This window comes from Caretta caretta, chromosome 1 (assembly GCF_965140235.1).
Source record: "Caretta caretta isolate rCarCar2 chromosome 1, rCarCar1.hap1, whole genome shotgun sequence".
NCBI lineage: Eukaryota > Metazoa > Chordata > Testudines > Cheloniidae > Caretta > Caretta caretta.
In genome coordinates, this window is record NC_134206.1 from 1298276 (window position 1) to 1311273 (window position 12998).

Sequence of the window (12998 nt, forward strand, 5' to 3'; positions counted from 1 at the left end):
AGGTTCTCCACACCATGATGTGTAGGAATTATTGATGCATGGAGCACCATAAAATATGGAATTGGCATTAGTAGGGTCAGTTCTTCATAATTCATTTATCTGAGTAATGAAAATGTCATTTTTCTGTGAAGAACAACCAATCTGCTTTACCTATGATAACAGCTTCCAGAAGGGCATGTAATGTCTCATATTAACATTGTCTCTCCACCAGGCATTTGTACTGCGACCATCACACTAGATACATACAGAGGAATGTACGGTACATGCAAGAGACACCGTTGTGCCTGAGCGTTGGACACCTTCTCCCTTTCTACATGTCAGATTCCAACAAAACCGATTTCACCAACCCCTCCACCTTCATCCTGCTGGGCATTCCTGGCCTGGAGGCGGCCCATGTCTGGATCTCCATCCCTTTCTCTGCCATGTACTCCATAGCTGTCTTGGGGAACTTCACCATCCTGTTCATCGTGAATATGGAGCCGAGCCTCCATGTCCCCATGTACTATTTCCTCTGCATGCTGGCCGTCACCGACCTGATCCTGTCTACGTCCATCCTGCCCAAAACACTGAGCATCTTCTGGTTCAATTCCAGGGAGATAGATTTTAGTGCCTGCCTTATCCAGATGTACTTCATTCACAGCTTCTCAGTGATGGAGTCTGGGATCCTTGTGGCCATGGCTTTGGATCGTTATGTGGCCATCTGCCATCCCCTGAGGTATTCCACCATCCTGACAAACCCTGTGGTGGCCAAGGTGGGCCTCGCCATGGTGCTGCGTGGAGGCATGCTTGTACTGCCCTATCCCTTCCTGACAAGGCGGTGGCCATATTGCAGAACCAACATCATCCCTCACACATACTGTGAGCACATGGCTGTGGTGAAACTGGCCTGCACAGACATCCATGTCAGTAGTTACTACAGCCTCTCTGCAGCATTCTTGGTGACGGGTCTGGATGTGTTTTTTATCGCTGTGTCCTATACCCAGATCCTCAGGGCCATCTTCAGCCTCCCCACAAAGGATGCCCGGCTCAAAACTTTTGGAACCTGCAGCTCCCACCTCTGTGCCATCTTACTCTTTTACATCCCAGGTCTCTTCTCCTTCCTCACACACCGGTTTGGCTATAACGTGGCCCTGCATTTCCATGTTCTCATGGCCAATGCATACCTCCTGGTGCCCCCCATGGTAAACCCCATCATCTATGGGGTGAGGACCAAACAGATCCAGGACAGGCTGCTCTGGCTCTTTACTTTTAAAGGAACTAAAGTTTTCTGCTGGTGCTCTGGCTCCCAGACCGAGCTCCGTGCAAAGCTGGCTGGTGACATGGTGCTGGGCCCTCTTCCCTGAATCACTGACTGAGCAGTCAAAAAGATATTAAACCCACTCCTGGCCTTACTGTGTTCTGTAAGCATAATAAACTGGGGGATCAGTCTGTGTACAGCTCATTAACTCCTAGATTTGTCACCTTTCTAATTGCTGATAACTGGACATCTGACACCCCCTTGCCCTTCCTCTTCCCTCAAGTCCTTTCCCCCCTCTGTGCCTATTCCCCAACACTCTGACCCTGTTGCTCACTTGTCCCATCCCACCATCACTTGCCGGATCATCTCCACCTCCCTCCCCCACCAGCTGGCTTCCCTCTGCTGTGGGTCTGGGACCCGAGCTGCTGCAGCCTGACAAGCAAACAGTCTGCCATTTCATAAGAATATAAGAATGGCCATACTGGGTCAGACCAAAGGTCCATCCAGCCCAGTATCCTGTCTGCTGACAGAGGCCAATGCCAGGTGCTCCAGAAGGAGTGAACCTAACACGTAATGATCTACTGATCTCTCTCCTGCCATCCATCTCCATCCTCTGACAAACAGAGGCTAGGGACACCATTCCTTACCCATCCTGGCTAATAGCCATTAATGGACATAACCTCTATGAATTTATCCAGTTCTCTTTTAAACCCTTTTATAGTCCTAGCCTTCACAACCTCTTCAGGCAAGGAGTTCCACAGGTTGATTGTGTGCTGTGTGAAGAAGAACTTCCTTTTATTTGTTTTAAACCTGCTGCCCATTAATTTCATTTGGTGGCCCCTAGTTCTTCTATTATGGGAACAAGTAAATAACTGTTCCTTATTCACTTTCTCCACACCACTCATGATTTTATAGACCGCTATCTATCCCCCCTTAGTCTCCTCTTTTCAAAGCTGAACAGTCCTAGCCTCTTTAATCTCTCCTCATATGGGACCCGTTCCAAACCCCTCATCATTTTAATTGCGCTACTCTGAACCTTTTCTAATGCCAGTATATCTTTTTTGAGATGAGGAGACCGCATCTGTAAGCAGTATTCAAGATGTGGGCTTAAAATGGATTTATATAAGGGCAATAAAATATTCTCTATCCCTTTTTTAATGATTCCTAACATCCTGTTTGCTTTTTTGACTGCTGCTGCACACTGCATGGACGTCTTCAGAGAATGATCCATGAAGACTCCTAGATCTTTCTCCTGATTAGTTGTAGCTAAATTAGCCCCCATCGTATTGTATGTAAGGTTGGTGTTATTTTTTCCAATGTGCATTACTTTACACTTATCCACATTATATTTCATTTGCCACTTTGTTGCCCAATCATAGACTCATAGAATAGAATCATAGAATCACAGAATATCAGGGTTGGAAGGGACCTCAGGAGGTCATCTAGTCCAACCCCCTGCTCAAAGCAGGACCAATCCCCAATGAAATCATCCCAACCAGGGCTTTGTCAAGCCTGACCTTAAAAACTTCTAAGGAAGGAGATTCTACCACCTCCCTAGGGAACAGATTCCAGTGTTTCACCACCCTTCTAGTGAAAAAGTTTTTCCTGATATCCAACCTAAACCTCCCCCACTGCAACTTGAGACCATTACTCCTCGTTCTGTCATCTGCTACCACTGAGAACAGTCTAGAGCCATCCTCTTTGGAACCCCTTGTCAGCTCTGAGCCCTCTCCTGGAGCAAGGTGACTAGGACAGGTCAGCGCTTTCCTGTGAGAGACCTGAGAGGGATGTGGGAGACCAAGATCCAAAATCTCTGCTCTACCTGATTTGGAGCAGGGAGTTATACACAGGTCTCCCATGTCCCATGTGAGTGCCCTGAGCACCAGGCAAATGGCTATTCTGGGTGAGCCTCAGTCAGTCTGTCTGTCTGGAGCTGTTCTGCTTTGTACAAACAAACCTTCAGTGGAGGAGGAATTTGAATCTGTGTCTTCCATGTTCCAGGTGAGGGTGCTAAACCGCTGGGCTATGGGATATTCTGGAGGTGCACAGACATGGACGCACATGCAAACACACACAGTCCCATGGGTGCACACACACACGGGTTCAGAGGCACATACACACAAAGCCCCATGTGCACACCACACGCAGCTCCATCTGCACAAAAACACACACGGATGCACGTGCACACACACACGGATGCATGTGCACACACACATTCCCGACCTGCAAGGTCCCATCCAGGAGGCTTGGTCTGAGAACCCCTAACCGATCGGGCCTGCTGGGGAGATTTGTGGGGACACCTTGTTGGAGAATCCCACCAGAATTGAAGCCTGAGCGAAGACTCTGGGCAGCTCATTAGCTGTGGCATAAGCGCTGAGTTCCTCTCTATCCGGGAGGTGCTCAATCCGCACTCCATGCCATGCCCTGCCCCCAACATTAACTCCAAGCCCCTAACCTTGCCCCACCTCTTCCGACCCCTGCTCCACCCCAGGCCCCACTCCCACTCCACCCCTTCTCTAGCCCTGGATTTGAGGGGTGTGTGTAGCCCAGAATATAATCAAGTTAAATGCAAGCATATTATGTGCATTCAGCCACCCTGAATTAATGAAACAGAACACCACATAGTTCAGGGTTAATTTGGAGACAGGAGCAAGGTCATATCTAGCTGGCAGTTTCTGCTAATCAGAATGGGAGAAGGGGACAATCAAATAAACAACTGAGACTGAAAACCTTGGTGGTTGGAAAACCTTGAGTCTAGACACCTCTACAAGTGCTCAAGATCCTTGGTGTTTCCTGGTACCCAGCAGAGTTCATCAAGGAACTTCCTTCTCCAAGGAGGAATAACCGTCTCCTATCTTCTGCCCACTTTAACATTTCCAATCTGCCCTGCAGGATTCTGGGAACGATTCTGCCTCTCTGCTTGAGCCAGTACTGTACTCAGCACCGCATTCTTCTCAGAGTGCCCATGACAGTTCATCCTCCTGGTTCCTCTGTAATAGTAGGATTTCATGTTTGTATTTTGTATGATTTAGAATGAAGGATAAATAATAATGAGATAATAATGCAGCATGTTTTAAATGTATTGGTATATGATTTGATCATATCCTGCCAGCCACCCATTTTGAATAGCAGAAATGAAAGGCCTAATGGGCCATTTGGTAAAGATGCATCAACCAGAATCTGTGTCTGGGCTGATTTAAAGGCAGTAACAGACATTTTAAGGTCTCCACTTTGTTCTAGGTTTAGCATTTTAAATGAGTAAAAGAATCATAGAATCATTGAATCTCAGGGCTGGGAGGGACCTCAGGAGGTCATCTAGTCCAATCCCCTGCTCAAAGCAGGACCAATCCCCAATGAAATCATCCCAACCAGGGCTTTGTCAAGCTTGACCTTAAAAACCTCTAAGGAAGGAGATTCCACCACCTCCCTAGGTAACATATTCCAGTGTTTCACCACCCTCCTAGTGAAATAGAGTTTCCTAATATCCAACCTAAACCTCCCCCACTGCAACTGGAGACCGTTACTCCTCATTCTGTCATCTGCTACCATTGAGAACAGTCTAGATCCATCCTCTTTGGAACCCCCTTTCAGGGAGTTGAAAGCAGCTATCAAATCCCCCCTCATTCTTCTCTTCCGCAGACTAAACAATCCCAGTTCCCTCAGCCTCTCCTCATAAATCATGTGTTCCAGTCCCCTAATCATTTTTGTTGCCCTCCACTGGACTCTTTCCAATTTTTCCACATCCTTCTTGTAGTGTGGGTCCCAAAACTGGACACAGTACTCCAGATGAGGCCTCACCAATGTCGAATAGAGGGGAACGATCACGTCCCTCGATCTGCTGGCAGTGCTCCTACTTATACAGCCCAAAATGCTGTTAGCCTTCTTGGCAACAAGGGCACACTGCTGACTCATATCCAGCTTCTCGTCCACTGTCACCCCTAGGTCCTTTTCTGCGGAACTGCTGACTAGCCACTCGGTCCCTAGTCTGTAGCGGTGCATGGGATTCTTCCATCCTAAGTGCAGGACTCTGCACTTGACCTTTTTGAACCTCATCAGATTTCTTTTGGCCCAATCCTCCAATTTGACTAGGTCCCTCTGTATCCTATCCCTGCCCTCCAGCGTATCTACCTCTCCTCCCAGTTTAGTGTTAGACGAAGGTTTCTAACCATCAGAGGGTGAAGTTTTGGAATAGCCTTCCAAGGGAAGCAGTGGGGGCAACAGACCTATCTTGCTTTAAGATTAAACTTGATAAGTTTATGGAGGAGATGGTATGATGGGATAATATGATTTTAGCAATTAATTGATCTTTAAATATTCATGGTAAATAGGTCCAATGGCCTGTGATGGGATTTTAGATGGGGTGGGATCTGAGTTACTACAGAGAATTCTTTCCTGAGTGTCTGGCTGGTGAATCTTGCCCACATGCTTAGGGTTCAGCTGATCGCCATATATGGGGTTGGGAAGGAATTTTCCTCCAGGGCAGATTGGAAGAGGCCCTGGAGGTTTTTCACCTTCCTCTGCAGCATGGGGCACGGGTCACTTGCTGGAGGATTCTCTGCACCTTGAAGTCTTTAAACCATAATTTGAGGACTTCAGTACCTCAGACATAGGTGAGGAGTTTATCGCAGGAGTGGGTGGGTGAGATTCTGTGGCCTGCATAATGCAGGAGGTCAGACTAGATGATCATAATGGTCCCTTCTGACCTTAATATCTATGAATCTATGAGTGTCATCTGCAAACTTGCTGAGGGTGCAATCCACGTCGTCCTCGAGATCAATAATGAAAATATTGAACGAAACCGGCCCGAGGACCGACCCTTGGGGCACTCCGCTTGATACCGGCTGACAATTAGACATGGAGCCATTGATCACTACCCACTGAGCCCAAAGATCTAGCCAGCTTTCTGTCCACCTTATAGTCCATTCATTCAGCCCATACTTCTTTAACTTGCTGGCAAGAATACTGTGGGAGACCGTATCATAGGCTTTGCTAAAGTCAAGGAACAACATGTCCATTGCTTTCCCCTCATCCACAGAGCCAGTTATCACATCATAGAAGGTAATTAGGTTAGTCAGGCATGACTTGCCCTTGGTGAATCCATGCTGACTGTTCCTGATCACTTTCCTCTCCTCTAAGTGCTTCAGAATTGATTCCTTGAGGACCTGCTCCATGATTTTTCCAGGGACTGAGGTGAGACTGACTGGCCTGTAGTTCCCTGGATCCTTCTTCTTCCCTTTTTAAAGATGGGCACTATATTAGCCTTTTTTCAGTTGTCCGGGACCTCCCACAATCGCCATGAGTTTTAAAAGTTAATTGGAAGTTAGAAAAGTGATTATCTGGTAGTGGTCATTATGACCGATGTGTTATAAAAGATTGGCTAATAGAGTGCACTTCGGAGAAGTCCTCTGAAGCCATTTTGAAAGACGTTTTTCCTGACAATCTTTCTCCCCGGTGGGTGAGCAACTGGCCACTGCGAACCTGCTGTTAGTTACTCAATACCGTTCCAGATGTTAGGGCAATATCTGGGATGTTCTAAACCTATTGCTTGTGTGTGCTTAAATCTTATGAACGGCAGTGTGAGGCAAGAGCACGCTTACTTGCATTCCTCCTTGATCAGACAGAATTGCTGACTTCCTGTTGATTTATTCCTTACACCACCTGGAGTGAAATAATTAAGTTGCCCCTGTTGGGCATTCTGACAACTCTAGGTAACACTTCCCCCAGACTCCACCCCCGCCCCACCTCTTCCCCTCATCTTTCTACCCCCTCCCTTGAGCATGCCCCATCTCCGCTCCTCCCCCTCCCTCCCAGCCCCTCCTGCATGCTGCAGAACAGCTGATCTGTGGCGGGTGGGAGGCACAGGGAGAGAGTGGGAGGAGTTGATCCCTGGGGCCACTGGTGAGTGAGAGGTGCTGAAGGGAGGGAGGGGAACTTGGCTGCTGGTAGAGGTTCCTCTATGCAGTGATCAAAAACATCATCCATAGCATATGTCAGACTCAGCATCACTGTTCAGCTTCAGCCCCTGGGCAATGGGGACCCTGTAGTTCCAGATAAGGTACCCTGTACATGTGTAAATAGCCGGCTCATGGCAGGTGTGCCGTTTATCTTCCTCCCTGTCAGCTACCGAAGCTACCCCAGGCTCTGCCCATCATCCTGCCTTCCCAGCTAACACAGGGGATTATCCTTCTGTCTCTGTCAGTTGTTGTCCTCCAAGCTTCAAAGCTGATCCCTTAGCCCTGCCCCCGAGGCCTGGCTCAGGACAAAGGGCTCCCAGCCCATCCCCTTTGCATTGGTCCTGCCTGCTTCAGACTCCAAGCCCTGAGGAGAGAAAGGGAGCTAAAAGCTATAGAAATAAACCACACAATGGTCTGTTCCCTCCAGACTTTGTAGATGAATTTTAGAGCCCACAAGCTATATGATGCATAGTCTCACCCGCATGCCACACAACCCTGCTCCCAAGCTTCAGCTGCTTTTATACGGCTTTCCTGTCCACTCCTGATTTAAGTGATTATAACCAAATGCCAAAAGTCTAAATAATAAGATGGGTGAAGTAGAGTGCTTCGTATTAAGTGAGGATATTGATATAAGGGGCATCACAGAAACTTGGTTGAATGAGGATAATCAATGGGACACAGTAATACCAGCATACAAAATATATTGGAAAGACAGAGCAGGTCGTGCTGGTGGGGGAGGGGCACTATATGTGAAAGAAAACATAGAATCAAATGAAATAAGAATCTTAAATGAATCAAACTGTACCATAGAAACTCTTTGGATAGTATTTCCATGCTTGAATAATAATATAGCAGTAGGGATATATTACCGACCACCTGACCAGGATGGTGATAGTGACTGTGAAATGCTCAGGGAGATTAGAGAGGGTAGAAAAATTAAAAACTCATTAATACTTGGGGATTTCAACAATCTCCAGGATGACTGGGTACATGTCACCTCAGGACGGGATGCAGAGATAAAAGTTTCTTGACGCCTTAAATGACGGCTTCTTGGAGCAGCTGGTCCTGGAACCCACCAGAGAAGAGGCAATTCTTGATTTAGTCCTAAGTGGAGCACAGGATCTGGTCCAAGAGGTGAATACGACTGGACTGCTTGGTAATTGTGACCACAATATAATTAAATTTAACATCCCTGTGGCGGGGAAAACACCACAGCAGCCCAACACTGTAGCATTTAATTTCCAAAAAGGAGGACTACACAAAAATGAGGAGGTTAGTTAAACAGAAATTAAAAGGTACAGCGCCAAAAGTGAAATCCCTGCAAGCTGCATGGAAACTTTTTAAAGACACCCTAATAAAGGCTCTAACTAAATGTATACCCCAAATTAAAAACCATAGTAAGAGAACAAAACAAATGCTACCCATGGCTAAACAACAAAATAAAAGAAGCAGAGAGAGGCAAAAAGGCATCCTTTGAACAGTGGAAGTTAAAGGAGCATAACTCTAGCAAGTGAAGTGTAAAATTGTAATGACGCAGGCCAAAAAAGAATTTGAAGAACAGCTAGCCAAAGACTCAAAAAGCAACAGTAAAAAAGTTGCCAGGAGGAGGAACCAGGAGGATGGAGCATCATGGGTTCTCTAAGAAGAATGCTGTGCTGAGTAGAGTATTGGCTCAAGCAGAGAGACAGAGTCATTCACGGGGTCCTGCAGGGCAGACTGGAAATGTTAAAGTGGGCAGAAGAGAGAAGACTGTTATTCCTCCTTGGAGAGGGAAGATCTTGATGAATGCTTCTGAGTGCCAGGAAATACCAATGGACCTCAAATGCTTATAGCACATTGCCAGAGAAGCATTGAAAAGTCTTTTCTAAGTATGAGCTGATCAGTTTTGATGAGTGGCTCAAAGGTGTGTGTGACAGGCCAAAGACAGCCAGCAAGTTGCTCTCAGTACAACTAAAGACACAGCCCAAAGTAAGAAATCGCAAGTCCAGTTGTTACCCGGGGTTCTTTCAACCCAAAGCTCTTGGTAACTTTTACTCTGTGCGAGGTGGTGTCAGGAAATAAATCAGGGGAGACACAGCCGGCCGACCGATAGATGGCGGCACAAACAGGACATCTGTCTCAGTGTGAGCTTCCTGTCGTACCCCTGAGGATCCTTTGTAAATTCTGTGGAGCCTGATTCAGGACAAGTATTTTATCTTCTGAATAAACAGACTGGCGAGCCTAAAACCCATACTAATTAATATTATTAATTATTATCAATATTATTAATTAATTAATTAAAATAAACAAAAATTAAATTGATAAATTAAATTATTAATAGTACACCCTAAATCAGGCTACATGCTGCTGACAGATAGTGTACTTCTGGTTCCAGATCAGAGGTGTAGTTGATCGGTCAGTTTGTAACTCTGGTGTTTGTAACTCTACAGTTCTACTATAGATGCTGTTTAACATTTGCCTTGAGAGCTAATGGATTGGAGACTATTTCATCACCTCATGTGATATGAGTACCTCATACTGCTTCTTTCCAAATGCAGAAGAAAACTATTTCTTGAATCTTTTCTACCTTTTCTCCATCGTTAACAAGTTTCCTTTCTGTCACAGAGTCACCGGGGCAATGCTCTGAAACTACCCTGTATGAAGTTAACCAGGACTCTGGGGGAGCCTCCTCTCTCTGAGCATACTATCTCCAGGGCAAGAAGCTTACACAGCTTTGACCTTCCTGGGTCTGACCTCAGCACATTCAGCATCCCCTTCCACACCTGGCGCTTCCTGCAGAGAGTCCACCCGGGCGGGGCTCCTGGGCAAGCCAGAGGGTCCTGCCCCCCAACCCCGCAGTCAGACGTGACTCTTAGCCAGCAGTAGAACAGAAGGTTTATTAGGCGACAGGAACACAGCGTAGAACAGAGCTTGCTATCACAGAAATCAGTGACTTTCAGTGAAGTCCATCTTGGGGAGTCCTGGGCCAGATGTCCTGGATTCCCCCTCTTACAGTCCCCCAAGCAGACAGCCCAGCTTCCAACGACCCAACCTCAGAGACCCCCATAGCTCCTCCTCCTCTTTGTCCTGGTTTCTTGGCAAAAGTGTCACCTGGTTGCATCCCCATCCTGGATCTCAGGTTACATATGTTCAAACAGCTGGGCAGCCTCAACTGCCCTGAGGGCCGCAGCAAAATCACACTCCCAGTTCCCACCACCTAAGTATTCACGCAACACATAGGGAAACTAAGGTACACACAGTATTCGTATAGGATCGTAAGACTCACATGCAACATAATAAGATGAATAAAACCCCACTTTGTCACATCTCTCCCCACTCTGAGACTGAACTGAGCGGGGCCACTTTAGCCAGCGGCCTGGGGAAGTTCCAGCCCCCCTCTCCGGGACAACGCATCGGGTATAACGCTGGCACCCCCCTTAACACAGACCACCTTCATGTTATAATCCTGAAGCTGGAGACTCCACCTCAGGAGCTTGGCATGGGCCCCTTTCATCTGGTATAACCACGTCCGGGGTGAGTGCTCGGTGTCCACAGTGAAGCACCACCCAAATAGATCCGGCTTCAGCTTTTTAAGGGCCCGCACCATGGCCAGGCGTTCCTTCTCGATGGCCACTCCTAGAGAAGCAGCTTCCTGCTCACATTCACGATGGGGTGTGTCATGATTATAGGGGAAACGGTAGCAACCTTTTTGTACGCAGTAGTATAAAATCCCTCCTGGGCAGCTGTACTGGATTGCCTTACCTGTAAGGGGTTAAACAGTTCAGATAATCTAGTTGGTGTTAGGGGGCTTATTCCTTCACCCACTCACTTCCCTGGTCCTTCTCGCATGAACAGAGAGCAACAATACCCAAAGTCCAAAGGTGCAAACAATTCAATGTTTATTGGGGTGAACTTCCAGCAAACATGATTCCAGTTTCCTTCCTTAGTGTCCCCCTTCCCAGCTCTGACACCACAGACCCTTACACCTGTGTCCTTGTTCCCATTCCTGCCCTTAGGCAAACATGATTCCAATTTCCTCACCCCCATTCCCTGTTCCCATTTCCCCCCAAACACCCCCCCACTTCCTGATTGACTGCAGACTATATAGTAAAACTTGAGTTCTGTTTAGCTATACCTTAACCAATCATTTTCCTGAAATTTAACTAACCAATCCTAACATATTGTAACATGATTATGTAACCAATTATATCCCACCACCTTAATGAGTTTACACCCAGCAAAATTAAGTATACAGCAGACAGAAACAATCCCAGAACCAGACAGAGATTATACAGACAAACAATAGCAAAGTAGGAACTATAATGACAAAACAATACAGAAGTGAGGATTTCACATCCCAGCTATCGATAAGTGAGTTCTTGCCAGACAGGATGCTATCAAACTACATCTTTTACATCTTCTAGGCACTTCCCTTTCTCTGGAGGCGATAGGCACTATCAGGACAGGATTGTATCCTAACAGCCCCATAGCACCTTCTTTTAATGTGACTAGTTTGGAATGTGAGGAGGTGACCGTTCGCTTCCCAGCTTATGGCTGCCTCTGCTGCAAGGCCTTAGCCTAAACACAGGGCCTCAGACTGTCACCCTCAGAGAAGGACCTTACACTGGCAGACAGTGATTTTGATTCTTTCTTTTATATCTCTAGAACTAGCCAAGTGATAAGAATGCACTTAGAGTATAGAATATAGGCCTGAATATCTATATCCTAACAGTTGGCACCTGACCAGAAGGACCAATGAGGAAAGAAGACACTTTCAAATCTAGGGGGGAAGGATTTGGGGTTTTTTTGGTTACTATAGCTGGACTTCTGGTAACGGTGACCATAAAATAATTAAATTTAACATCCTTGTGGTGACCATAAAATAATTAAATTTAACATCCTTGTGGTGGGGAAACAGCACAGCAGCCCAACAATGTAGCAATTAATTTCAGAAAGGGGAACTACACAAAAACGAGGAGGGTAGTTAAACAGAAATTAAAACTCCAAAAGTAAAATCCCTGCAAGTTTCATAGACACCATAATAGAGGCTCAATTTAAATGTATACCCCAAACTAAAAAACATAGTGAGAGAGCCAAAAACCTGCCACAGTGGCTAAACAACGAAGTAAAAGAAGCAGAGCGAGGCAAAAAGGCATCCTTTAAAAAGTGGACTTTAAATCCTAGTGAAGAAAATAGAAAGGAGCACAAACTTTGGCAAGTGAAGTGTAAAAACACAAGTAGGAAGGCCAAAAAAGAATTGGAAGAACAGCTCAAAAAGTAATAGCAATTTTTTTAAGTACATCGGAAGCAGGAAGCCGGGTAAACAACCCATGGGGCCACTGGACAATTGAGGTGCTAAAGGAGCACTGAAGGGTGATAAGGCCACTGCGGAGAAACTAAATGAATTCTTTGCATCGATCTTTATGGCTGAGGATGTGAGGGAGATTCCCAAACCTGAGCCATTCTTTCTAGGTGACAAATCTGCCGAACTGTCCCAGATTGAAGTGTCATTAGAGAAGGTTTGGGAACAAATTGATAAACTAAACAGTAATAAGTCACCAGGACCCGATGGGATTCACCCAAGAGATCTGAAGGAACTCAAATGTGAAATTGCAGAACTACTGACTGTGGTCTGTAACCGATCATTTAAATCAGCTACTGAAAGATAACTAATAAGATACCTATTTTTAAAAAGGGCTCCAGAGGTGATCCCGGCAATTACAGGGCAGTAAGCCTGACTTCAGTATTGGGCAAACTGGTTGGAACTATAGTAAAGAAGAAAATTGTCAGACACAGAGATGAACATAATTTGTTGGAGAAGACTCAAC

General features: G+C 46.1%; 1 protein-coding gene across 1 annotated transcript; it reads left to right on the top strand.

The window, feature by feature from the left end:
- Positions 1-263: 263 nt before the first annotated feature.
- On the top strand, positions 264-1343 carry LOC142071039 (olfactory receptor 52R1-like). The gene has a single exon (XM_075125267.1). The coding sequence runs from the start codon at positions 264-266 to the stop codon at positions 1341-1343; it is 1080 nt and encodes a 359-aa protein (XP_074981368.1).
- Positions 1344-12998: the final 11655 nt, after the last annotated feature.